The 25,373-nt window shown below is 41.3% G+C and overlaps 3 protein-coding genes across 5 annotated transcripts; all 3 read left to right on the top strand.

Moving 5' to 3' along the window:
* Positions 1–3,207: 3,207 nt before the first annotated feature.
* On the top strand, positions 3,208–8,526 carry tmem33 (transmembrane protein 33). Of its 2 annotated transcripts, none has more exons than XM_086222732.1 (8): positions 3,208–3,311; positions 4,144–4,211; positions 4,951–5,045; positions 5,188–5,375; positions 5,954–6,021; positions 6,225–6,358; positions 6,801–6,884; positions 7,453–8,526. In XM_086222732.1, the coding sequence occupies exons 2-8, from the start codon at positions 4,164–4,166 to the stop codon at positions 7,580–7,582; spliced, it is 747 nt and encodes a 248-aa protein (XP_086078858.1). In that variant the 5' UTR covers positions 3,208–3,311; positions 4,144–4,163; the 3' UTR covers positions 7,583–8,526. The 2 variants fall into 2 exon arrangements, with proteins under 2 accessions (XP_086078858.1, XP_086078859.1); XM_086222733.1 differs by having other exon boundaries at positions 3,246–3,323.
* A 255-nt stretch (positions 8,527–8,781) lies between these two features.
* Positions 8,782–15,453, top strand: bbs7 (Bardet-Biedl syndrome 7). 2 transcript variants are annotated; one of them, XM_086222731.1, is made up of 19 exons: positions 8,782–9,250; positions 9,380–9,445; positions 9,552–9,614; positions 9,701–9,876; positions 9,955–10,141; positions 10,230–10,302; positions 10,567–10,674; positions 10,857–10,987; positions 11,222–11,306; positions 11,811–11,913; positions 12,040–12,232; positions 12,325–12,399; positions 12,484–12,549; positions 13,109–13,248; positions 13,678–13,842; positions 14,029–14,138; positions 14,223–14,326; positions 14,495–14,618; positions 14,855–15,453. In XM_086222731.1, the coding sequence occupies exons 1-19, from the start codon at positions 9,215–9,217 to the stop codon at positions 14,986–14,988; spliced, it is 2,139 nt and encodes a 712-aa protein (XP_086078857.1). In that variant the 5' UTR covers positions 8,782–9,214; the 3' UTR covers positions 14,989–15,453. The 2 variants fall into 2 exon arrangements, with proteins under 2 accessions (XP_086078857.1, XP_086078856.1); XM_086222730.1 differs by having other exon boundaries at positions 12,481–12,549; positions 14,855–15,451.
* Positions 15,454–16,192: 739 nt separating this feature from the next.
* ccna2 (cyclin A2) lies at positions 16,193–20,105 on the top strand. The gene is made up of 8 exons (XM_086222251.1): positions 16,193–16,765; positions 17,202–17,460; positions 17,566–17,672; positions 17,879–18,102; positions 18,179–18,383; positions 18,464–18,577; positions 18,947–19,080; positions 19,555–20,105. The coding sequence occupies exons 1-8, from the start codon at positions 16,547–16,549 to the stop codon at positions 19,604–19,606; spliced, it is 1,314 nt and encodes a 437-aa protein (XP_086078377.1). The 5' UTR covers positions 16,193–16,546; the 3' UTR covers positions 19,607–20,105.
* The last annotated feature ends 5,268 nt before the right edge of the window (positions 20,106–25,373 follow it).

Below are 25,373 nucleotides of genomic sequence, written 5' to 3'. Positions count from 1 at the left end.
ACCAATGACATAATAGGCTCTGTCAAACAGCCTCGCAGAACGCCCAGACCATTTGTGGTGACAATCCTGATGCCATCAGTTCCATTATAGGCCCCCATTCAAGCCAGAAACAAACATAGCTTTACTCCCAAAAGGGGGGAAAAAAATCAGCTTCCTGGTGGATCTGCTCTGCCTTCTGTGGCAGTAGTTTTTGGCTCATGGTTCTCTGTGGGCATCAGATTGCCTGCAGGCCACTGAAACGAGCAACACAAACAAAGATTGTGTATCTGTTGATATGACACATGTCAGTGACCCGGAGACCCATCTGCTGAGATAATGGCAGAACTTAATCACGCCTGATACTCAGAACCAACATAAATGAAAGCAACGTGACAGTAACTTGACTTTATTTAAAAGAACAAAAGGACTTTTCTCTATAATTTTGGAAACTGTTGCATGATCAGATTGAAAAAGAAATGGGTCAAATTTCCCCCAATAAACTCCTCCTGTATTTTTTATTTTATATTATATATATGAATATATTAGTTTTTCATGATGCCAGAATAAAAGTTTAACATAATAAATGTTTGCTTTGTGCTGGCGGCAGCAAACATGATCAAACTGCTTTAGAGAAGGGCTTTGGATAAGACGTCATGCAGAGAGGAAATCAAAGCTTTGATGGAAGTTAAATTTTTACAGAGTGTCAACGTTTTAGGGACTTTTACAATAACTGATTTAAAATATATCTATAAATTCTCCACATTAAGTATATCATATATATATATATATATATATATATATATATATATATATATATATATATATATATATATCTTCCGTTTGGTTTCTGAAATAAAAGGTGAAGACAAATCAGTTTTCTAATTTTATGATAATATTATATTACATTATAAGGGACGATGTGTAAAAAGTGTTTGAATCGAGCAGCAGAGCCGCGGCGGGCCGGGAGAGCTGTCGAGAACTCGCTGCTTTGTTTCCTGAACCAGTTGAAGCAAAACGCACCGTGTCCTTCATTCCGTCCCCGTCAAACCGACTCATTCTTCCCGTCGTCTTCCTCGCTTGTCCCGATTTTCATCCCCGTCAACACCTTGTTTGTTTTGGCCACAAAAAAAGAGTGAGGGATTGAACTCGATGTGGCGTCTTTCTCTCTCTTTCACTTTGGTCTGTCACTCACTTTCTTTCTTTTCACAGTTTTCTTTTCCCCCCACAAGAATTACTGATGAAGAGGCTTCGATTGGAAACAGATGTGGGCAGAAAAGGCCGATCAAGACAACGGATAGGGAATAATAATAATAATAATAATAATAATAATAATAATAATAATAATAATAATAATAATAATAATAATAATATAACAATAATAATAACAGTAATAATAATAACAATAGTAATAATAATCATCATCATCATAGGAGCCCTCTTGTATTTGAGTTTTTGGGGGTTAATATACGAAATAATCCCCAATATTTTCATACTAGTAACAGGCTTAATAAAAACATATCTATTATTATTATTATTATTATTATTATTATTATTATTTTCATTATTATTATTATTATTACTGACTGCAGTGCTGTCTTAGCCTATTTATCCTGCAAAAGTCCTATTTTGATTTGCAAATAATTGAAATTACTTTGTTGATTTAAATGTTGTTGTTTCCAATTTTTCCAACAAACGAAAAAGAAAAAAAAGCGTGTTGCTATGATATCCGGTGGATTAAAGTGTGTTTTGACCAATGCACACAGGAGGGGGGGGGGGGGGGGGATCTCAGAAAACGTATCCAAAATTAGCATATCATTGTAGATCCGTTCAAAATGGCTCATTTGAATACTGAAAACTGGGTTTCTCCCGGAGGAAAATCCTAATTTTGTCATTCTTCGTTACGTTTAATGTCCTTTCGTCAGTACGTTTTGTTGCTCTTGTTCTCATCAGAACATTCTGGCATCACTTCGACCAACAGGACTTAATATCCCTGCATAGTTTTTTATTTGCCCTTTATTATTAGCCCTATGCGGGAAGTTCTTCCCTCCCAAACTGCGCTCAATGATCGCGCCCGTCTCTCCCTCTCATCCGGGGCAAATTAAAACTGTTGTCTCATTTAAATTCTCACCTTGAGCTCTCCGCTGACGTTTAATGGTCCGAGAGGAGATGACGCTTAAAATAATCATCAAAGGTCTGTTCTCACTCTAACTACCGTTTGGCGAGCTATTATAGTCCCAACACATTATGCGACATTGTAAAAAGAAAAAAAGAAAGAAAGACGAAGAAGCAGAAAATAATAAAGATTTAACTGCAGGCAGGCAGATTGATCCATTAAAAAAGAGGAAAAAGCATGCGAGACAGGAGGCTGCAGCCTTACTTACGCCGTGTGCCGAGTCCCCGCCGCGTAATTAGGCTACAAACTCTCATTTCCAGCCGCAATGGTGTCAAAAGACCTGCGACTATTTCTCAGAGATTCCCTTTAACAAGTGGAAACTTAGTGTCCTCCTGCACCATTTTATACATGATGAGCCGTCAGTAATGGGATTATTAAACAAAAACGTTTCAGGCGCTGGCGTTAACCTTTTTTAATGCCTAATTAGGTTTTGCAAAGAAATAATTAGATTCTACAGTGCTTACACTGCCTATATTTTCAAATGGCATCTGCAGCAAACACATCATCCCCGCGACACACTTGCCGATAGTCTTCGTGTATAAGAACAGCACGGATAGTCAGATGTAGGATTTTAAAACATGTTGGGGACCAAAATAGGAAAGCTTAAAGCTAAAATAATTATCAAGACGCGTTTGAACTCCAACCTGCAGTCTGATAATCTGGTGGAGTGCGCCCTCTTGTGGTAGCCAGGCAGATAACATTTAAAATGGACTACAAAGGTACACAACAGAAACATAAACCATTAAGTAAAGAGAAGTAAGGCCACTGATCTGTAAAAGACATAAAAAAAGAAAATATTGCGTCATTTGAAGTTATATTTTGATATTGTAAGATTTGATCTGAACACAATGTTCGTTTTGGCGATAATTTCATTGAATTTCTAATCAAATTGATAGTCTTTTTCTAGTCGTTCAACTTTTTATGTTTTCTTATTTTATTGAAATGTGCTACTTGGAATCGCGATAAGACTTGATTTACAACTGCAGCGCACGCCTGTTTAGTATTTGAGACTGGTAAAGAAAAAGAAAAAAAGATCTCATTGGAAGTCTCGCGATATCTAATCTCCTTGTGGGAAAAGGAAAAGGTCAGCTGATCATTGACTTCAGTTTAGAGGCAAGCATCCAGTAGCTCGGTAGAGCAGAAAAACACTGCAACACTGGTGAGATACAGAGTATGTTGAATGAATGTTTGGTTAATTTTCATCCAGGCGTGTTTATTCTGAGTGGGCGTCTTTATCCATGTGCGATATTTGACTTTAGTGGGCGTAACAACGTACGTTTTCAACGGAAAGCTCGGTGGCTAACGTTAGCGAAGGCGTGCTAGTAGCACTGGTAAGAATATTCTAGACCCACCTGCCGCTAACGCTAGCTGTTAGCATTGATAAAGGACTGATAGAAGTCTTAAATCTTTGTTAACATCCGCTTGTCTGTATTTATACACGTTGAGTAACAACAGGGGGCATTTTTCCACTCGTAGAAACAATATTCTCCATTTCACACACGTCTTCATGATATGAAATTAGCGTCCATGCACGCTAGGGGGGCTAACCTATCGTAGCCGCATGTTTTACTTCACCTCGGCTAATGACGATGGTAGTAGGCTAGCAGTTGTTATTAGATTATTTCTGTGTCAATTTAAAACCATGACAACACCTCCTTTTTTTGCCTAAATTAATATATGAATTGCGTTATCGGTGGTAAACCACTAGTACTGTTTTAATTTGTTAGTACACGATTAGAATGTTTTTAGCTCGTTTGTTTACCAAACTGTTTCAAAGTGTAAAAAAAACCATGCCCAAGTATCTGTCAGTAAAATGGGAAGTGATTAGATTTATGTTGAACCAGTGACAAAATGTCGCCAGTGCTCATTTCTACAAGATTCTTACCCATGATTGTGAGTGTAGCGTGAGGTTTGTCAGCTCTGGCTGCTGCTGCTTCATCACGGCAAGTAAATATTCCATCATAAAGAAGCTTTTCCCTTTTCTCCAACAGAACAACCTGTAATCCCAAATATGGCAGACACCAACCAGCAAAGCCCTCCACCCCAACAAGGGCCTGTGGTAAGCTTGCTGCTATAACCACTCAGTTAACTTCTTGCCACCATTTCTTCATATTTTAAGAGGCTTAAACATACTGTACATATTGAGTACAATGCAGCTTTCAGAAATGACTTAGTTTAATGATAAATGTAATAGATATATTTGTTATATAGGTTTGCATGGATGGAAATGAAACTTGTTGCTAGCTTCACACAGTCTTAGCATTTCTCTGTGCTAATTACTGAGTCTGTTTAGAATTGAAGTGTAGGATAAAAGAGTCAACATCTTGAGTGTCTCTCAGTTGGTATTCATCTCAGAGCCAGGGTACTCCAATCGCTATGCTATGCATGTGCATGTAGTGAATATATTCATGTTTAATCCTACACGTAGAACCAAGCTCCTCCTACCTGAATGTAAATTTCGAGGTAACTCCACTTCAGTGTGTACTCTTGAAGTGATTGGTAATATTGAATGTTTGATTTTGGTATGCTGGTACATTTTGAAACATCTTCCTTGACTCGTGTACATGAACACAGTTACTCAATTGAATTTAGTTGGTTGACTTTTGATGTGTGCGTTCTAAACTCAACTAATAGATTGAATTAACTTGTTTTTCTGTTTGTCTGGTGTAGGCTGATGGCTAAAACTAGACCTGAGCCGTTCAGGAAATCAGTTTTCAGTATTCACATGAAAACTGAAGCCTCATTTAATCAACTTAAATTACCAAAGTATGACTTTGGATATGTCTTTACTTTCTCAGCAATTTTTAATGAGTAACAAGCTGGAAACTGCAATGTGGCTGTCACGGCTCTTCACTGTCTACTGCTCCATAATGTTTATTCTACCAGTCTTGGGGTGAGTGCAAATTAACATTGTAATAATATTGTGTCATGTTTGATTTAAGACTGACAACAAGACACTGATTCCATTCTCTTGTCCTTTGTCCCTCCCAGCATAGATAGATATCAGAACATTTGTCACTTGTTGTGTATTTCAGACCCTATGCAGCAGCGAACTTCTACCAGCGGGCTTTGTTAGCAAACGCCCTCACCAGTGCCCTTCGCTTGCACCAGAGGCTTCCCCGATTCCAGCTGAGCAGAGCATTCCTGGCCCAGGCACTTCAGGAGGATAGCTGCCATTACCTGCTCTACTCGCTCATCTTAGTCAACTCCTACCCCATCACAAGTATCCTTTCAGTTCCAAATCCTGGGAAATGACTTAAACATAATAAAATTGAGGATTTTCGTAATTCCATTTCATATAGTAATGCTGTTTTCAAGAGTACCTGCAAGAATACCATACATGCTGTTCTTACTTTAGGGGTTGAGGTAATTCAAAACAAAGGACTGTAATTTCTCATACAACTGCAACGCTGTATTTTCCTGGAAATTTCCTCTGAAAAACTCTCAGATTATTGGGGGCTAAGGATTTCTTTAATCAAGTGTTATTTTGGCTGGCTTATCTTTGAGGTCATGCCGATTTAGATTTGGTAGATTTTTTTTTTTTGCCCTCTTCCCATTTTTAACAAGTCATTTTGTCCTTCCAGAGATTTTGTAGTAGAGTCACATGGGAGTGCTTGGTTTCAGCAGTAAGGCTTTGAGATGGATTAAACATAGCAAATGCTTTGATGTCATCCCATGATTTCTGTCGGAACAGCCTGTAATCAGATTTCTACATTTACACTGAGGCAGGCTTTGTAGTGCAGTAAAAATATTGGATTACTGTTGTTTGATTAATTACTTTTCCTTAACCGTTTTCTACAGTGAGCATCTTCCCAGTCTTCCTTTTCTCCTTGCTTCATGCAACTACCTATACTAAAAAAGTCCTTGATGTAAGTATGAGGCTGCTGTCATCTGCTGTGTCTTCTCAAGTTGTTTTTCAACATTGTTTGATGCACAAGTGTGGTGTTGGCACCTGCCAGATTGAGTCAAATCAGTCTCCCTGGAACTGTCAAGGAAGAACCCGATTCATCCTCAAAATCTGTCTGAAAACTTGGACCTGTTAAACGTCCTGACCCTGTGACTTCCTTTGTAGTCCATGGGCCCCAGCAGCCTGATGTTCATCAGAAACCTCTTGGACAAACTGACATCTAATCAGCAGAACATCCTCAAGTTCATCGCCTGCAATGAGATCTTCTTGATGCCAGCTACTGTTTTCATGCTCTTCAGGTTTGGATATTTCACTCAAATGTTTTCTATAGCATTGGAATGTTACTACCTGTATCGCTGACACTGTGGTGAAGTACTGCTGATAGTTGTAGCCAGTGTTTAATTGATCTTATGATGCGCTGATGTGATTATTTGGAGAAAGTCATTGGGGATTCTCCTCTGCCCATGAACTAATAACCAAACAGTTGGATGCTGTCAAGCAGTTCAACTTCCAAAATGAACAATACTCGCATACAGAGGGGGGACATTATTATTCCAAGAATGTATTCTTGTTTTCAGTCTGCAGGGGATCCTTAGTTACCAGAATAACTGCATTAATTTTACGCTCCAATTGATAGCATCAGTACTTGTGACCCCCACCCCATATTTCAATATAGATTCATATTTACAGCATTAATCGAACAATTGCGCATCATAATTTTTACTTGTGTTTCCTCAACAGTGGCCAAGGAAGCTTGCTCCTGCCTTTTATTTACTATCGATTCCTCACTCTCCGCTACACATCGAGAAGAAACCCATACTGCCGGTAAGATGTTTAGGTTCACCAATGGTAACATCGGTGGAAACCAGTCTCTAATCCACACAGCTCTGTCTCTTCAAGCAGCAGTTCATCGCTTAAAACTGAAACAACTCTTCAGCACTCGTTCACCGTAGCAACAAATCTGAAGGGTTTTAGATTCTTTTTTAGCTCACGTCCAAGTGTTTTGTTTTGTTTTCAACAGTTGTGCTGTTGTGTTGCTTTCAATGTTAACTGTCCGTCACAGTTAGCTTTGATTATTGGCTGTCTCTGCCTTCCAGAGTCATGAAATGAGTCAGGCAGGTGGAAAATGTCTTTGTGAGCTCAAGATTCCCGTTTTTGAGTACGTAAAAGCCAAAAAAAAACATTTTTTTTTTTGGTGATCACTCAAATTTAACATACATACATATCTTGTGGCTTCAGCTAATAGTGAATACGGATGTGGCGGAGGACATAACATGTTTTTTGAAAGTCAGAGAAACGTCCAGGATGATTCCAAGATATGTGAACTCTTGAACCTTAAACTGCTTGGATGTGAACTTGAGAATTCAACCTCTTTCCTTTGTCTTTCCTGCAGCGCCTTGTTCACAGAGCTGCGAATTCATCTGGAGCACTTTATCATGAAGCCCGCCTGCCCCGCCTTCTTTAGGAGGATGTGCCTCAGCAGTATCGCCTTCATCAGCCGTCTCGCCCCCACAGGGGTCTGAGAACACACCGTTAAAAACTTTTCTTTTTTTTTTTTAAATTTTTGTTTTATTTGTTGTACCGCCATTTACGTAAACTTTGATGGGATGACAGAAAAGGCCATGTGACAGAAGGAACTGTTCTTTGAATGTCAACGTAGAACAGTCTGTCCTCCAGCTCCTCTGTACGTGTGAGTACGGCGGAAGACCAGCCTGTGATGCACTGAAGTCTCAAGTTGATTTGTCCTCCCATCTTCTTAAGGTGACCTCATTGAAGCGGTGGACCTCCCTCACGTTTGTTACCTTCACTGAAAGGAGCACAGTGGACACCAGCTGTCTTATGTTTGATTCAGCTGTTCCAGTTATTATGTCCTTATTTATTCATTGCATATTCTTTGATGAAACATTAACATTCTAAGATTAGTAACTTAAATGAAAATCTACATAATTTAATTTTTTTTATATATATTGTGAAGGAATGGAGATGAGGATTTTGTGCAGTTTATATTGAGTTAATTTTATGTGCAAATCATCGCTCTGGAAAAAAGGCCTAATTTAAAATGTATTTTATCAATGCCATCTTCTCCTTTTAAAAGTAAATTAAATCTGTAAAGTTCTGAACCATCAAAATGGATGTTTGAGACACAAAACATCTGCTGTACTTTATAGAATACTTTAAGGTACCTAACATTTTTGCTGTAGGACTCATATTTAAGATTAATTGTGCAATGCATGTCATCCAGGAAGTGGAAACTGTACTGCTGTTGAGTGCATTTTTTTACCTTGTTTCTAAGTTTGAAAATTGTTTGAATCTGCTTCATTAATTTTGTGACTTTTATTTGTTTTTGTTCTCTTGCTTATTGCATGTCCTGATTTCTTTCTTTCACATTAAATGTTTATTTACCTATGAACTACATTTTTATGACCAATAAAATGATCTTAGATCAATCAATAAAACTGTTAAAAAGCTATAATATGGTTTTATACTCAATGTGTTTTCCCAATGTTACTTGTAGAACTCCCAAGGAAATAATTGCTAAATAATTACTGTTAAATCTAACATTTAGAAAAAAATATTTCATGAATGAAGCCCGTTATTTTATATTCGACTATGTGAAAATATTGCATAGCTTCCTGTATTAATCGTGTAGACCAATCAGGGTACAGCTTCATTAACTGACTGTCATTCTCCTCCAATCAGCTCATAGCTTGTGGCAGGCACCATCGTTGCTGTGGCAACAATGTCAGTGAGTCCATCGGCTTGAATCGTTACGGCGAGAGTTTAAACCAGTTATTCGTGCCAAAGTTGGAGTTTAGTTACGTTTTGCCATACGCAATGAATGCAAACTTTTTTTAAATTCGCCCGGTCGAGTTGAAGCGTTCTTCTATTTTCTCTAAAGCAGCCGTCTGTCGGGAGAATAAATCGTGTTAGCTAATTAACTTAGCTTGCTAGCAAACCTTAGCACGTCGGGCTAATCTCCTTCCTTGGATAATCCCTGCCTCTCTTTCCAGTCTAAATTTCTCATTCTGGTGAAAATGTTGGGGACAAGTCGCGAATGACAGCCGACTGCTGCTCTGTAAGCGGATCAATTAACGTGACCGGGAAGATTTACGCCGTTCTCCCCCTCGAGACCAGACTTCCACCTGAGAAAGACGATGGAGATTCATCTAAACCGAGTCGATTATCTTCAGGTAACTCTCTCCCCAGCTGTTGGTTCACGAGTCTAATGTTGCTCTTTAATGCTGACCTGGGATTTGTTTTCCACATGATGTTAAATTATAATAGGATTTTTATATTTCCCCTCTGCTGTGTCGTCAAAGGTTGGTGTAACATCGCAGAAGACCATGAGGCTGCTCCCAGCCGTTGGGAAAAAGGCAACGCAGAAGGTGTTATCGATCTATTAATGCTTAAATAAGAGCATATTATAGAATGCAACATAACTGAGGGGGTTTGTTGATCATACAGCCTCATGCAACGTTACCTGTTTTGCAGGTTGCTATCGCTGATCACGATGGCATTCTGATGTGTTTTGGAATGAAGAGAGGCGAAGCAGTGGTGAGTTTCTTGTTCAGGTTCAGACTTCTCACTCATTGAACAGTGCATGGAACTTATTTCTAATATCAATAAATTATGTGTTGCAGCCTGTGTTTAAAACTCTTCCAGGACAGAAAATAACCAGAATGGACCTGGGGGGAGCTGTGGGAACTCCACAGGAGAAGGTCTTCATCTGTTCTGGTTCTCAGGTCCGAGGATTCACCAAGAAAGGGAAACAGTTCCTCACCTTTGAAGCAAACCTCACAGAGAGCATTAACGCCATGTAGGAAGCTCTTTTCTTGATACACTGATAAACCAGTAGAGACCCACACAGATGACATGTCGGTCACCTCTTTTGTAGGCACGTCTCAGGCGCTGACCTTTTTGTGTGTGCGAGTTACATCTATAACCACTACTGTGACTGCAAGGACCAGGACTACTACCTCTCTGGAGACAAGATCAATGACATCGCATGTTTGTCCTCAGAGAACCTCACTCGGCTCGTCCCAGTCTTGGCTTGCCAGGATCGGGTTCTCAGGGTCTTACAGGTCAGCCGAGGCGCCCATATTTTTTAATCTGATTATCAGACAAATCAAGTCAAGCAAATGAAAGTGCCACTGTGTTTTAACTCCGTAGGGATCTGAACTTGCCTATGACATAGAGGTCGCTGGTCCTCCGTCTGTCCTGGAACTGTACAACAAAGATGGAGGTAAGTAAACTACTGTTGTTGTTGTTGTCTGCCTGTAGGCGAGACATGACTGTTGGGTAGTAAACGGTACGTGTTAACTGCTTCCTTGTTCATGTTTTTTCCCTTCGCTCTCAGAACACTTTTACTTCAGCATTCATCGCGGTACATGCGACCATTTAACAAGATCAAACCGAGTAACCATCACTTAATTGCACATGAAATTTGACGAGCAGGATGATACATGAGCCTGAATACATCTGAGAGGGTGTGAATTATCATCCGCAGGAGAGGAAATCCTCTATGGAACTACAGATGGAAAAATTGGTCTAATGCAGATTGGTGAGAGCACAGCTGCAACCAAGTGGGAGATTGACAATGAGAAAAAGAAAGGAGGTATAAACAAACTGTTTTACATTTACAGCTCTACCTGTTGAGTGTTTTTAGTTAAATCGTTGTAGGATTCTGTCTCCACTGCCACTGACGTCATCCTTTGGTGTGTCCACCCAGTCTACACATAAATCTGTGGCCAGTCCCACAGTATTGTATAGCAGCGTGACACTCTTGTCTCTGATCAGGGATTCTTTGCATTGACACCTACGATATAATCGGAGATGGAGTGAATGACATCCTGGTGGGCAGAGATGACGGAACGGTGGAAGTTTACGGGTTCGACAGTGCAAATGAGCCCACGTTACGCTTTGAGCACGTGAGTTATTATTGTTTTACAACTTTTTCTTGCTATATTTTGCCACAGATTCAGACAGAACTCATTTCTGTTTGTATCCTGAAACCATTTCAGATTGTTCTTCAGTGCCGTTTATCTGAAAGCCAATTATTCATGCTGGACCACATTATTTTTGACCCCAGTGAATTAAATATTAAATCAGTGACAGGTCACTCATTGCTGGTGGTTAATAAATATTTTCTTTGCGGGCTACAGGTGTTGTCAGAGAGCGTGACCTCCATCCAGGGAGGCTGTGTGGGGAAGGAGTCCTATGATGAAGTCTTGACTGCCACCTATACAGGTTACATAAATCACATGTTACCCAACACTGTCTAGACAGGGTTCAGACAGACATGAAACATCTGGAAAAATCATGGAATTTGCAGATACTAGCTTCAAGGCCCGAAGTGTTGTTGTTGTTGTTGTTGTTGTTGTTGTTGTTGTTTTTGATAAAGCCAGTGAAGTTATGGACATGAGCATCAGATGCTAGCATAGTACGTTCATGTTGGATCAGACCACAAACCTTGCCATTCATTTTACTAGAACATATACTGGTAATTTCCTGCATGGATTTGTGTTTATTTGTCATGCGTAATAAACCGACATATCAGAGAACGTATGATCTTGTAATCTTTCCTCAGAGGCATGGCAAATTATCGAAATTATTGGTTTATAAAAATGTGTTAGAACCCTCCAGAGCAACATGCCTCCACCTTTCCTGTAGAGATGGAGATGTGTCTGTAGTCCTGCCTGCAGTAACATAAAGATGAAATATGACATTTACATTCTTTATTGTTTCATCCAGGGTGGGTGACTGGTTTGACCAGTGAGCCCCAAAAGGCCGAAGCGGGCCCTGGAGATGAGGTCAGGATGAGTAAAGAGACCCAGTCCAAAGTGGAAGCGCTAAGGTACAAGCAGAGAACTTGTTCTCATTCTTGAACAGTGTCCTTCCATTGAGGTGTTTGACATGCTGTGTCATGATTCCAGAACAAAACCAAGTTGTTCTTCAGGTCAGTGTAATTGTTCCTGTCCAGGGCGGAGCTGGAGCAGCTGCAGGTCAAAGTCCTGCAGGGCCGTGAGCAATACCAGCAGACCTCTCAGTCCAGCACAGCTGTCTCTGCTGTGCCTGTGTTCAGCATAAATGACAAGTTCACCCTCTGCCAGGATGATGCCAGCTACAGCCTCACCCTGGAGGTGCAGACTGCCATCGACAATCTGCTGCTGCAGGTACTCACAGCAGTTTAATCCCCCTCCCGACTGAATCTGGCCGCTGTGGAATTTGTGATTTAAACCTGAACTGATCCTCTTCTCCAACGCAGAGCGACGTTCCCATTGACCTTCTGGACGTGGATAAGAACTCAGCTGTTGTCAGTTTCAGTGAGTGTGACTCAGAGGTGAGCTGTGACAAACTTTTCCTCACAGAGTACAAATATAAACTCTGTAATCCTTCAATGACTGTCTTGCACTTTTTCCAGCAGCCGAACGGGAACTTTCTCCTGGCCACATACAGATGTCAGGCCAACACTACCAGACTTGAGTTAAAGGTAACACTTTTGGAATATGTTTTACAAGGTTGGATTTAGTCTTCTGGTCTTGACCACTGGGCCGTCAGCGCCCTCTTGTGTTTTAGAAACGGATATTATGATAAGGGATTATTAGCTTTATAAAATACATCTTCTCCAGGCCAACTTCCTGAAGCAAACACAATACAACAAGAAAAATAACATGAATATTTCACTGAAAAATATTCAATTTGTGAATAGATACAATCAAGATTAGATTGAATGTGGTTTGGTCCATGGAGACGATGACCAGACCTTAAACACCAGCATGAGGAGTGTTGTTTGACGCTCTCAAATGAGACACTGAAGCTCTATTTTGAGATAATACACCAAACTTGATTTAATCAATACACAAATTGGTGTTAAGATAAGACAGATTTGCCTGAATGGTTTGAGGTAATACTCAACGGCATCTTTTACTCAATACATCAATGCTTCCTGTAATCACAGTGTAAAGCTTCCTGTGGATTCTATGAGCTACTTGTACTATGATAGACTACAGAAGAGTAATGTTCATCCTCTGTGTGCTACGCTGCTGCAGGTGCGGTCCATCGAGGGCCAGTATGGCACCCTGCAGGCTTATGTCACCCCCAGACTACAACCCAAGACTTGCCAGGTTCGCCAGTACCAGATCAAGCCTCTGTCTCTGCACCAGCGAACACACAGCATAGACCAGGACAGGTGAGGACAACAGCTGTGTTTCATTTTGTTATTTGCAACTCAAATGCAAAAATTCAAGAGCCAAAATCAGTTTTATGGCAGTCCAGCTGAACTGGTGTCCTACAACCCAGATTTGTTCAAAGTAAAAGTAGCATCTAATTGAGTGGACTGGCTTTACATTGATTTTATTCATTCATAAAACAGCCACTACAACATGATTATAATGTAAAAGCTGATTGATTATATCTTCTCTCATCACTGTAAAGTAATTACACCATGTAGTGCAACAAATTTTTAAATAAGAAGGATTATTAGCACTTTGCTTGGAACTCAGAAGTTTTTTTTTGCATGAAGATGAAATATTGAATGATTTCCTCATGTGTTTGGAGTGTGATACTGCCTTATGAGGAATATGACGCTGGTCTTGGTTTGATGCTGTGTGTGCCACAGGCCCATGAACAGGCTCAGTCTGGTGGGACAGTTCAGCTTTGCAGAGATCCACTCTTGGGTGGTTTTCTGTTTGCCAGAGGTGCCAGAGAAAACCCCAGCAGGGGAGAGCATCACCTTCTACTTCCATAACACTTTCCTCAGTACACAGCTCGAAGCCACCTACTGGTAAAAGACACACAAGAACGACTCTTGACTCTCAGAACTTGAATGTTCTTTAAAGATATTAACAGCCAATGAGCAGGTTACCATTGTCCTCTGTGGAATACTGTCAGAAAAAATGCATCTGTTTTACATGCTATATATTTACTCAGATCATTTGAAACGCTCTTGATTCCTCCTTTGGAATTTTAGCAAAGGCGAGGGTCACTTCAAGTCCGACAACATCTCTACCATCTCCATACTGAGCGATGTTCTCTCTAAAGAGGCTACCAAACGGAAAATCAATCTCAACATTTCATATGGTGGGTTTCAGGTGTAAGATTCAGTTTCATTCCTGCTGACAGGATGTGCTGCTCTTCATACAACCCTTTATTTTAATCATTCAGACATCAGTGATGACTCTGTGAGCCACACCCTCAAGATGATCCATCCAAAACTGGAGTACCAGTTGTTGTTGGCTAGAAAAGTTCAGCTTATTGATGCGCTTAAGGTGAGTGTTGGTATTGTGTAAAACTCAGCGTTGAAGCTGAAATGTCCCTCTTCCACAGTCTTCTTCCTGTTCCCCTCCATGAAGCCTCTGTTAGTTGAAGTTCTCTCAAGGCAGTTAAAAATGTTCCACCCTTCCTTTCCTCCAACCCATCTCCTGTCCGATTTGTAGGAACTTCAGGTTCACGAGGGGAACGCCGACTTTCTCATCGCTGAGTATCGGAGCATCTTGGATGAGTCCGCGAGTCTCCTGGAGGAGTACAAGAAACAGCCAGCGCACCTTGAGAGGCTTTACGGTGACACATGTCATGATTTTAACCAGAGACGCTCCCAACTGTTGATTTCTTGATGCTGTCAGTTACAGTAGAAGTGGTCAGATGTCAGTTGAACGTATTCACTAATGTCTCCATTTTGACAAATCCGGGTTTCGTTTTTTTTTTTTTTTACTAATTTCTATATTTCTTATATTTAGCTCTAATTTCATGATGTCAGAGATTGTTGACCGCAGTAACTGATTTTTCTCTTCTTGTAGGTATGATTACGGACCTCTTCATCGATAAATTCAAGTTCAAAGGACAGAACGTGAAAACCAAGGTGTCCTCATTGCTGGAGATTCTGGACAATTACGATTTGAACTCCCTGTTAGAATTTTTCAATGAGTCGTAATATCATGTAGTTACCTTTGTCTTTGCGATATTTTTGTATTGTAAATACAACAGTTTTATTTTGTTATAGTGATCAATGATGTCAGTGTCATGTCATGTAGATACTGTTACTCTATAGGTTATTATATTGAAATATTTATCACATTTCTATGGCATGTGAAAACTAGTGTGGTGAATAAACCACAGTGAACAATGAAGGATCCTTTCTGTCCTTTTTTAATGTCAGAGTTTTGTGAGACAGCTAAACGCAGAAGGACTGTATGGTTTTATAACTAATGTGGTGTAATAGAGCTTTTGTAGTTGCCAATGTTTTGCTCATTTAAAAAAAAAATGAAATAAGGGCTTAATTATATTGACACTTGAAGACCATGTCATCATGGGGGGGCTGGTGAGTAGTTGCATCCAAAAAATGATGCTGAAATTGAAAATTTTCAATGAAGTAAATGGATCAAGGACCACACAAAACATGGTGAAGTGTTTATTAAGTGATTACATTCACAAAACATTGAATGAGAAACTGATTCATTTCTAGTAGACTTATTCTTGCTGGGCCTTGTAGGTATTACTATTATATGAAACTAAATCACACAATACAAACATGCCTTTTCTTTATTGATTTAATTTGACAGCATTACAGAGTTTATATACAGAGCATAGATTCCCTGCAACTTTTAGTGCATACAGTCCAATTCAATTCAATACAACAGCAGCTCATTTACTGAAGTATTTTTCAGCTTCTGCTCACACTAAGAAAGGTACAAGAAAATGTAGTGGGTGGTGGTCTTGTATTATATATTATATATTGCCCCTCAAATGTATTGTAAATGGGATAGCCTCAATATAGGGAAGTGCAAACAACGTTTCTGGAAACATGCAAGTCTAAAACAAAAGTTATATTTTAGCATTGAAATTAATATTGTGAGGGAGGGAGTACAGGTCCTCCATTCTAATGGTGGGATACAAATAAGCGAATATTAAAAAATAATCAAACAATTGTACCCTGGAGTTCGTTTACTGGTTATTATCCATGTATATTCCTCACTGCGTGTGGCGTTTATGTACACGAATATGTCACACCGGTTTTAAATTTGTAATTTTACGATGATTGTACTCTCTCAGCTTCCGTAGGTTTATTACGTCACTAGCAGGTTGCTTGTGATTGGTCCGTTTCAATCCTCGCGGGCTACTTGAACTGAGAGAAGGCAACACTACTACATGTTTGTGTCTAAATGGACCGAGGTTAGCCCCCTTGTCTGCAGGTCGGTAGGCACTATGGCGACGTAACTTCGCATTTTCCCACCAGTTGTGTGTTTTTGGTCTGTTTAGTCCTGCACCCTCAAGTCTCACTGTCGCCTCTTCTGCTTGATTTTGCTTGTTATCGGTTTTTCTCCTCCTCTGCACGGAAGTAGTAAGGCTAACCTCGCGTATAGTGCTCCTTGCTTGATCTCTTTTTTATATACATAAACAAACTTATCTTTCTCATACAAGAGCACACAGCACAGCTGCATTTATTGGTAGTTAGGTGCAGAAAGGGTGGGCTATTATTCACAAAGAGAAAGATGTCAGGAGCTAACAGGGGACAGGCAAGTGCGGCTAATAGTGACCATCACAACCAAGAAAATATGCTGTCAAGACTGAGGGGCTCGCTGAAGTCCCGGCCGGCTGCATCCGAAAACCAAGAAAACCTTCCACCAAAACAAGCTGCTAACAGAACCGTGTTGGGAGCCCTGCAGAACAACCAGCGGAGCAAAACTCAGAACCAGCGCGGAACGAAACAGGTGGGTCAGGGAAGCTAACTAGCCTCGGCTAATGCCGATGAAGCGCTATTGTAGGTTTTGGAGGGCAACACGTTTCAGTTATGACCCCACAAGCTAACGTTACTACTTCCCCCTCGTTGCTCCCATCTCACATTTTCACATGGAGTTTAACGTTTTATAATTATGAACGTCTGGATTTGAACTAACGCAGCTAAAGCTACAGTTAAGCTCATTCAGGTCGTCCGCCATTTTAACAATAACTGAAGCGCTAAGTTTATATTGCATTCAAAGAGGCAACACTAACCCGATGACTTTTTGTCAAGTGTAATGCTTCAGGTGCTCAATCAATCAACTTGGCTAGCACTTATAACTCACTGTCAGTAAGGCTTCCTTGTACAGTTTGACTCCTTGATTCTATTTCCTCATTACATTCTTGTAATGTCTTGCTGTGTTCTAGGAATCGTCACAGCTGCTTTCTTGTAAAAATGGAGATTCAGGAAAAGTCTCCTTTGAGAAAGCATCCTTCAAACAGCCATCCTTCCAGATCCATGTGGATGAGCCTGACGGTGCTTGCAGCAAGAAACAGACGGTGGAAGCTGTCAGAGTAAAGTCCGTCATCCCTGAAGAGTCTCCCCTGAAAATCAACCATGCTGTGGCACGTCTTCGACAGCCCTTGGCCAGTATTGATGTTCCATCGGCTATGGATGTCAGTTTCGGTAGGTTATGAGTACTAAAAATTAATACCCGAGCACCTACTGATGCTGATTTGACAGCGTGTTTGCTTTCCCTTCCCTAAATGGCAAAATTTCTTCTTCATGCAGACTCTCCCATGGACATGTCTGTGGTCGAGGGTGAGGAGAAGCCTGCCGACGTAAATGATGTGCCTGAATATGCAGCTGAGATTCACACGTATCTGAGGGAAATGGAGGTGAGGCTTTCTCCTGAAATCGAGGTCTTTTGTTGAAATGGCACACTTAAGATCCCAGGGTGCTTTAGGGTGTTAAAGCAGTAAAACACTTCATCACTACCAGTCTTCTGAATAAGCTGTCTATGGAAGACCAAAGTGTCGAATGAAATATACTGGGACAAGATCTTAAAAGTGCTGCTCACTAACACGGATGTTTTGCTGGGAAGGTGAAGAGCAGGCCTAAAGCCGGCTACATGAAGAAACAACCTGACATCACTAACAGCATGAGGGCCATTCTAGTGGACTGGCTGGTCGAGGTTGGCGAAGAGTACAAGCTCCAGAATGAAACTCTCTATCTGGCTGTCAACTACATCGACCGGTTCCTTTCCTCCATGTCTGTCCTGAGGGGCAAGCTCCAACTGGTTGGAACTGCTGCCATGCTGCTGGCTTCGTAAGTGTAATTTGTTTTGGTAAAACTCAGAGAAACTGGCTTTCTGTCTAAACGTCATCCTTTTTTTGAATTGCAGGAAATTTGAAGAAATCTACCCCCCCGAGGTGGCGGAATTTGTTTACATCACAGATGACACCTACACCAAGAAGCAAGTGTTAAGAATGGAGCATCTGGTGCTGAAAGTGCTCTCCTTTGATCTGGCCGCACCAACAATCAACCAGTTTCTCACTCAGTACTTCCTCCATCAGGCTGTTGGCAAACAGGTGGAGAGCCTGGCAATGGTGAGCCTGTGGCACCACATTTAACTACTATGAACGCTGGTGGCAGCCAGCGATACGCTAACTCAGCCCTGTGTTCTCAGTATCTTGGCGAGCTCAGTCTGGTTGACTCGGATCCCTTCCTGAAGTACCTGCCCTCACAGACCGCCGCTGCTGCCTACGTGCTGGCGAACAACATGGTGACTGGTGGCTCATGGGTAGGTTTGAGTAACTTGGTTTTATAAAGTGACTTTACAAAGCTTAAACTTGAGGGATGCTTGGTACCTGCAAATGCAGTTAAACTTTGTGCACCCTGGTTTTAACCTGCCAGGCTACATGTGAGAAATCAGCATTCAATATGGGGAAATGCTAGCAACCTGCATGTTTTTTTGACACCTGTCTGCCTGACCTTGACTCATTCAGTGGCATGTAGCTGTAATACAAACACTTGTGTTGAATCTGGCCTTTTGGCTTGGCTTTTACAATCCCTATCCCACCCAGTGACACTGGAATATTATCAGTTGTAACCAGCACTCTCCGAGTGAAAAGGGCGGGTTTCTGTGACACTTGCGACTTGTGCCCTCCAGCCGAAATCCTTGATGGAGTTTACCAGCTACACCCTGGAAGACTTGATGCCGTGTGTTGGGGATCTTCACCAAATGTACCTCGGTGCTGCTCAACACGCTCAGCAGTCTGTCAGGGAGAAGTACAAGGGACCCAAGTAAGTACAGACGTGACTGTGGTTGCATCTGTAGCTCACTTCAGCAAACTGTCCTTCAACTCTGTTACCACACCCGGAAGTTTACCTTAAGTTATCTAAGCTTCATTAGAATGCAACTCAACCTTGGAATAAAAATGTGTTTTTTTTTTTTTTAATAGCTTAAAGCAAAACCCAATCTTTCCAGTGCATGGCTTAAATTAAGAGCAACTGTACCTGCTGTTCATGCATGTGAATAGGTTGACTTGGACTCGATAGGACCTCCATAAGCTAAATGAGGGGTCTTCTTCTACTCAGGAGGTCCCAAGATTTCCTGCAGGGGGAAATGTCAGTTTTTGTGCGTTCACAAATTGTGATTATATTTTTTTTTTTTTTTTTGGAAAGAATTCTTCTTCTTCCGGGTGGTGAAATGCTGTCAAGATTTGACACTCGACTGCACCTGGGATTGTACTAAAAGACTGCATTTTTCTCTTCCAGGTACCATGAAGTATCCCTCATTGAAGCTCCATCTAAACTGCTGCTGAAGTAACCGTCTCGTCCATGTTGATTTCTACCCCATTGTTAGTCTTTTTTTATATGATGTGCCACAAGAAACATGGCTTGCTCTTCTCAGAGTAGAGCAAATATTTGTCATTTTAATTCTTTTTTTATATATTCTGACATTCATGCTGACAAGAGTTGATCAAGCAGTTTTAATAGTTTTAAATCAGACAAATGTAGGTCTTTCACCACGCCGTAACTGCTGCTGGGATCTGCAGTGCCTCAAGTCAGACCTCTGAATGTACTCCAACGTTTTTAGTGGCTTTTACCGCTAAAGGAGAGTTCTGTAGATCAAGCAGCTGTCCTCATTTTTGTGTTTGAAAGGCACTACCTTCAAATATTTGCCCTCGTGGGAAATGGATTAAAAATGTTTGTCTGTCATGGAGTCAGCTGTCTCATTAACCTGGGGTTCTGCCAGTCAACATCCTCAACAGTAACTTCTGCACTGTACAATAAGGCTCTTGTAAATAAAATTCATTGAAAACTAAGACTTCCCATATCTTTTGTCAGATTGGACTCACAGGGGCAGTAGAGGACCAGATTTGGTCTCAGTATCAGGTGCCTTGGAGGAAGGTTTAAGAGGTTCAGCATGTCTACGTGAACATTCTTACTGGGCTGGCAATCTGCTTTCATTTCACTGGGCCCAATTAAAGCTCTCCTGAACTGCCACTTTATAATTCTCACTTAAAAGCTAAACCAGGATTTATTTTTTTTTTAACTAGTCATGTATAGCCATTGAATTTAATTAAGTGACATGCTAAACTAAGCATACAAGGGTTTTTGAATACCCTAAAGGGCTGAAATACAAGGGGTGACTCAAACCTATGGAAATCAGACATGCAGTTAAAGGAGTTACTCTTAACTCATGAAGCCTACATTTCTGATTCTTCCACTCCAATGTCTTTAAACTCTTACACTAAATGACTGCCATCCATTAGTCGCTGTGCTTGAATCGTCTTAAATAGGCTGTGAAAGAATTGACTAGTTTTACTTTTTGGAGTAATAGTGTGTATTTGTACCAGCCTAGGAAGACTCTTGATTTAGTTTAATGTTATAGGGAATTGTGTAACTTGTCTAGTGAAATGTCCTTGAGTGCACGTTGACAAGGTTTTCTCTTGATTTCACACATCAGGACAGATGTTTCATGCAATCTGTAGCCGTGTGGTCAGCTTTTCCTTGCTGTGGAAATTTTTGGTTTGACAATGGAATGAAAAATTTGTAAGAGCTGCAACAAACATTACAAAAGGGAAACCTGTGGATCCTCTGATGTAATGATCCTTGACCGTGCATTTGAGGGTTTAAGAAAACTTGCATTGCTTCTTGTGGAGGGCCTGTGTTGGAGAGAGGAACCTACATCCATGACAAAAGAGAAGAGACACCTTTGAAGGATCCCTAAGCGTGAGTCAAATGCTGAAAAGCGGTACTTGAAATTCAAGGGAGACACTGCAAATGTTGCATAGTTACATTACCCAGGTGATGCTGGGGATTCTGAAATCATCTTCCCTCAAATCTGAGCTTAAAGAGTGATGGAAATGTAAAGCACACGTCTGCCCTTCTGTCTCGAATGGGTACATGACAGGATTGACCCCCCACACACACACTATCACGGATTATTTTTTTTATTCCTGTGAAAATGAAGTAAAGGCAGCCAATGGCGTAGACTGTGCCCCCCCCCCCCCCACCCCCCACCCCCTCCTCTCATGACAAATGGGGAGGCTGGCTTTGTGCAAGCAGTCTGACAGGAGAGAGGAAGCACAGCTGAGCTGCAGGAAAATATTCCCCATTTTATCTCTGGAGCATGAGCTGCTCAAAGATCAGTCTGCCTGGCAGTGGCAACACACATCTGACCAGCTGGAGGATTAAATGATGGAGACCGATGGGAATATGATGACATAGCTAATCCTTTTGGATACAATGGCTCCTACAGCAACAACACAGCATTTCCTAAACCCCTGAGAAGTGTGTGTCAGAGCATTTTTGAGGAGCCGGGGAGGGTACCTGACCCCATGCCTGCTCCCAGAAAATTTCTGGTGGCGTCCACCTCGCTGCCCCTGTCTCTGGACTGGGGCTGGAACCTGAGCTTGTACCTGGGGATGCTCCTTGGTCTCTTGATGCTGATGTTGCTTCTTCTGTGGATGCTCATGAAACAGCTCAGGAACTCTCTGGCTAAAACCATGCTGCACCCTGCACGCTCCTTCCGACAGCCTTGCTTGGATCAGGGGTTCCAGCATGTGATGTGAAAAATGGGACCTGCCAAACCCTACCGGGACTGAGGCTGTGGGAGTGCTTGAATGTACCCTTGCAGATCCCTGCATGTAAGAAAATGACTCTAAAAATGACTTGTCATGGACTCAAGTGCTTCTATTCTCTGATAAAATGATAAAAGTGTCATTTGCAGAAATCCTTGCCTTTTCTTCCTCTGTTTGTCGCTACGCTCAGACAAGCCAGAAACAGGAGTTCATCCATGTCCTGAGTAATTAAACCTCTTTTATTTACGCAAGATCGAATTCTTTTGATCTCTCCTCCGAATTTACACAGCTAAACATCTAAATTGCAGAGTAAAAAGGGACAAGCCAATATAAAATATGCATTTTCATTCATGCTGATTAAAGCAATAGAGTCAGGAGGGCAATTTGCACTCCTCTCATCTCATTGGTGAATTGGCAGGAGGGATATTGAGGATATGTCGCCCATGAATTATATGAAAGGAGCCGTGTATTCCACTTGCTTTATGAACTCTTTTGTCGGTGTCAAGGCAAAATCTAAATGAGACCCTTGAGACAAAGAAAGCTAATATCAACTGCACGATCTGGCCAGCGTGTGGTGTTTGATCTATCCGGTATTTCAGAGTGGTTTCTATACACATTTGATGAGCATGAGAGGGTTCAACTTTTCACTCCGCGTGTGACTTTATAAGTCGTGTTTTATTTTGTTTATGCAATCAGCAGTGGGCAGGCTGTGTTTGAATGTTCTGAGGGGAATCAATAAGCTCTTAGCCTGGAGGGGAGTGTGTTAATTATACTTCTGTTGATTTGCAGGTTCAGCGACACAATAACACACACAGCCATGGTTGAGACGGAGTGTTTGTGTCGCCTCAGTATTGTTAACATTTCTCCAGGGATGTAAACAGTAGCAGGTTTCTACTGGGGGGGGGGGGGGGGGGGGGGGTCGAGGAATTCAATGGACCTAAACACTGGACATCAATCATCAACAGGTATTATTTAACCCCTCTAATGCTGTTTTTGTGTTTCTATGTAAAAAAAAAAAAAAAATCTGCATACATTTCAGAGCCCACAGCAACACATTTGAATTTATATTTAATTTTTGGAAGCTCCAGCTCGATAAGGTACACTAACGCTTCAATGATGCGAGGGTGGCATCCATCACTTTCTCTAATAGTCAACACATTTGTCCCAAAAATGGAAAGTTATTTCTTCAAATAAAATCATCGTCTCGGTCCTTGACAGGTGTTTAATCCACACTGTAAGCTAGCATTTAGGCTGGCTGACTCTTCCCAATCCTAGCAGTTACTTTTGATATTGCTGATACTATTAAGAGATTTTGTTGACGCTTACATAAGCGCTCTCTTTTTAAAACATGCCCGCTACCTGTCAGTGGGGTTTCTTTCCCCTGAGAATGCATAAATAGACGACAATTATCACATCATGGTGCCTCCCTGACCTTTGAACCCCCCCCCCCAAATATTTTCAGTTCATCCTTTAGTCCCAGTGAATGGTTGTACTGTGTTTTAAGACATTTCCTCAAGGTGTTCCAGAGATATTGGGTTCTCCTGAGGTGGCACTGACCTCGAAACACCAAAACATTTGAGTTTTTGCTCATGGAAATTCTGAAGAAATTCCCTAAAGGTGTTCCTGAGATGGGACAAATATTGCACACATGCCCTTTGACTTTTGACCACTAAAATCATTGAAACCAAGTGGACATTTGGACCAAATTTGAATAAAGTCCTTCAAAGCATTCAAGAAATGTTGCGTTATAGAGAATGGGACATATGGTGTTCAGTACAACCTGAAAAAATACCCAATAAAAAGGGCGGCACGGTGGTGCAGTGGTCAGCACTGTCGCCTCACAGCAAGAAGGTTCCGGGTTTGAGCCCCGGCTCCATCACGGATCTTTCTGTGTGGAGTCTGCATGTTCTCCCTGTTCCACAGTCCAAAGACATCAAGAGGGGACCAGGTTGATCCAGACTCTAAATTGACTGTAGGTGTGGCTGTGAGAGCCAGAGGTTGTCTGTCTATATGTGTTGGCCCTGCCATGGACTGGTGACCTGTCCAGGGGGAACCCCGCCTCTCACCTGAAGGCAGCTGGGATAGGCTCCACCCCCTGCAACTCTTAACAGGACAATCGGTAGCAAATGGATGGATGGATTTCTTTGCAGAGTTCAATCAGTCGTCACAGAATCAACTTGACCTTCGAAGGCTCAAATGTTTTGAAGGGCAAAAGTCAAATTGGCTTACAACTTAAATGTTAAAAAGTTATTCAAGATTATGAAGTAAAAAAAAAATGATGCCCTAATATGTTAGCTCATAATTTGCATTTTAATCAGACTTGCTCTGGTATTTTCACTCACCCACACTCAGCTTTTTGAACATGAAGTAATTTACCAGTTTGATGCAAAAGTAAAGAACAAGTACAATGAAATGTGACTAAAGTAAAACATTCACATTCACTCGCCACTGAATAATCAGGTTATACCCAATATTTTGGCCCTTTACTGCTAACTGAAAAGGCAGGTATCCTCCATCAGACCCATTAAACCTCCTCAAACATTATGACGTGATTTCGGGTTTATTCCCAAAGGCCTCAAAGGTCGGCTTGTAGAAATGGAGTCGCGGAGGTCCGCTAACGTGTGCTTTTGAAACGGAGCACAATAGTAAACAGAGCTCATCCTCGGCAGCCCGGGAGGCCTGCTGATTGATGGTGGAGCTTACTGTCAGTCAGGGCCCGACAAATTGAGCTGTCCACAGCTCTGTATACCAGGCTGTCCCATGGCGCTCTGCTCGTGAATTAAAATCTCACAGCGAATCCGTTTTCAAAGTGTCATCTCAATTATAGCAGCAGTCAGCAGTTTGTCTGGAGGCGTCTGATGAAGTAAATATTCTCAGGTTTCACGTATCAAAACAAACATTGAGGTTCATTTTTGACAAAACAATCTCACCACAGGGTCTGTTGAGAGGGTTTTCAGTAGCTCTCTACCTGTCAGTGAAGACATGCTTTATTTACACTGAGATACCAAAATGACCAAAGCACAGAGTAAAACATTTATTTGACTAAAAGAAACCACCAACTTTCAGTCATGCATTTGCCCAGTGTTTCCTGAGAGGACCTTGTTCAGACTGCAGGTTAATCAGTTTTTTTTCCTCCTATCACACCTTTTTTTTTGTTGTTGTTCAAACTGGGTTTTTCTTCAGTGACGATATCAGATTTGTTGTAACCAACCCGTCTACAAGACAACAACCTAAGAAGGCCGATAAGGAGAAACAAGTTGTGAGTGTTGCAAAAGCTTCTTTGAAATCCTACATCCGTGTCCAGATTCTTCAGACTGAGATGCATCAGTCGAAATCTGATTCCAAGTCCTCCAAATGTGGTTTGAAAAGATCAGAATCAGTTGTCCAGTAGTTTTCAGCTCTTCAGACTGTCTAAAGTCAGTCTCGGTGTCATCACTCACAACTCGGAGCCGGTGAATGTAGGAGTAGAATGAGAAACCCAGTCGACAGTAAGACAGCAGATAAGAA

The sequence above is a fragment of the Aulostomus chinensis genome, chromosome 13 (assembly GCF_037954235.1).
Source record: "Aulostomus chinensis isolate RoL2024-O1b breed Wild chromosome 13, RoL_Achi_v1.0, whole genome shotgun sequence".
Classification (NCBI taxonomy): Eukaryota; Metazoa; Chordata; class Actinopteri; order Syngnathiformes; family Aulostomidae; genus Aulostomus; species Aulostomus chinensis.
Note: the sequence above shows the minus strand (reverse complement) of the source record. Positions and strands in the feature narration are given on the sequence as shown.

What these genes read in the sequence shown, in the direction of transcription:
- ccna2 (XM_086222251.1), top strand. Translation starts at nt 16,547, where the DNA reads ATGTCAGGAGCTAACAGGGGACAGGCAAGTGCGGCTAATAGTGACCAT. An exon ending in AGGTGGAGAGCCTGGCAATG is followed by an intron (nt 18,384 to 18,463) that starts GTGAGCCTGTGG and finishes CTGTGTTCTCAG; the next exon opens with TATCTTGGCGAGCTCAGTCT. An exon ending in GAGAAGTACAAGGGACCCAA is followed by an intron (nt 19,081 to 19,554) that starts GTAAGTACAGAC and finishes TTTCTCTTCCAG; the next exon opens with GTACCATGAAGTATCCCTCA.
- bbs7 (XM_086222730.1), top strand. Translation starts at nt 9,215, where the DNA reads ATGGAGATTCATCTAAACCGAGTCGATTATCTTCAG. An exon ending in TCGACAATCTGCTGCTGCAG is followed by an intron (nt 12,233 to 12,324) that starts GTACTCACAGCA and finishes TCTCCAACGCAG; the next exon opens with AGCGACGTTCCCATTGACCT. An exon ending in CAATCTCAACATTTCATATG is followed by an intron (nt 14,139 to 14,222) that starts GTGGGTTTCAGG and finishes TTAATCATTCAG; the next exon opens with ACATCAGTGATGACTCTGTG.
- tmem33 (XM_086222732.1), top strand. Translation starts at nt 4,164, where the DNA reads ATGGCAGACACCAACCAGCAAAGCCCTCCACCCCAACAAGGGCCTGTG. An exon ending in CAACTCCTACCCCATCACAA is followed by an intron (nt 5,376 to 5,953) that starts GTATCCTTTCAG and finishes CGTTTTCTACAG; the next exon opens with TGAGCATCTTCCCAGTCTTC. An exon ending in ATACTAAAAAAGTCCTTGAT is followed by an intron (nt 6,022 to 6,224) that starts GTAAGTATGAGG and finishes CTTCCTTTGTAG; the next exon opens with TCCATGGGCCCCAGCAGCCT.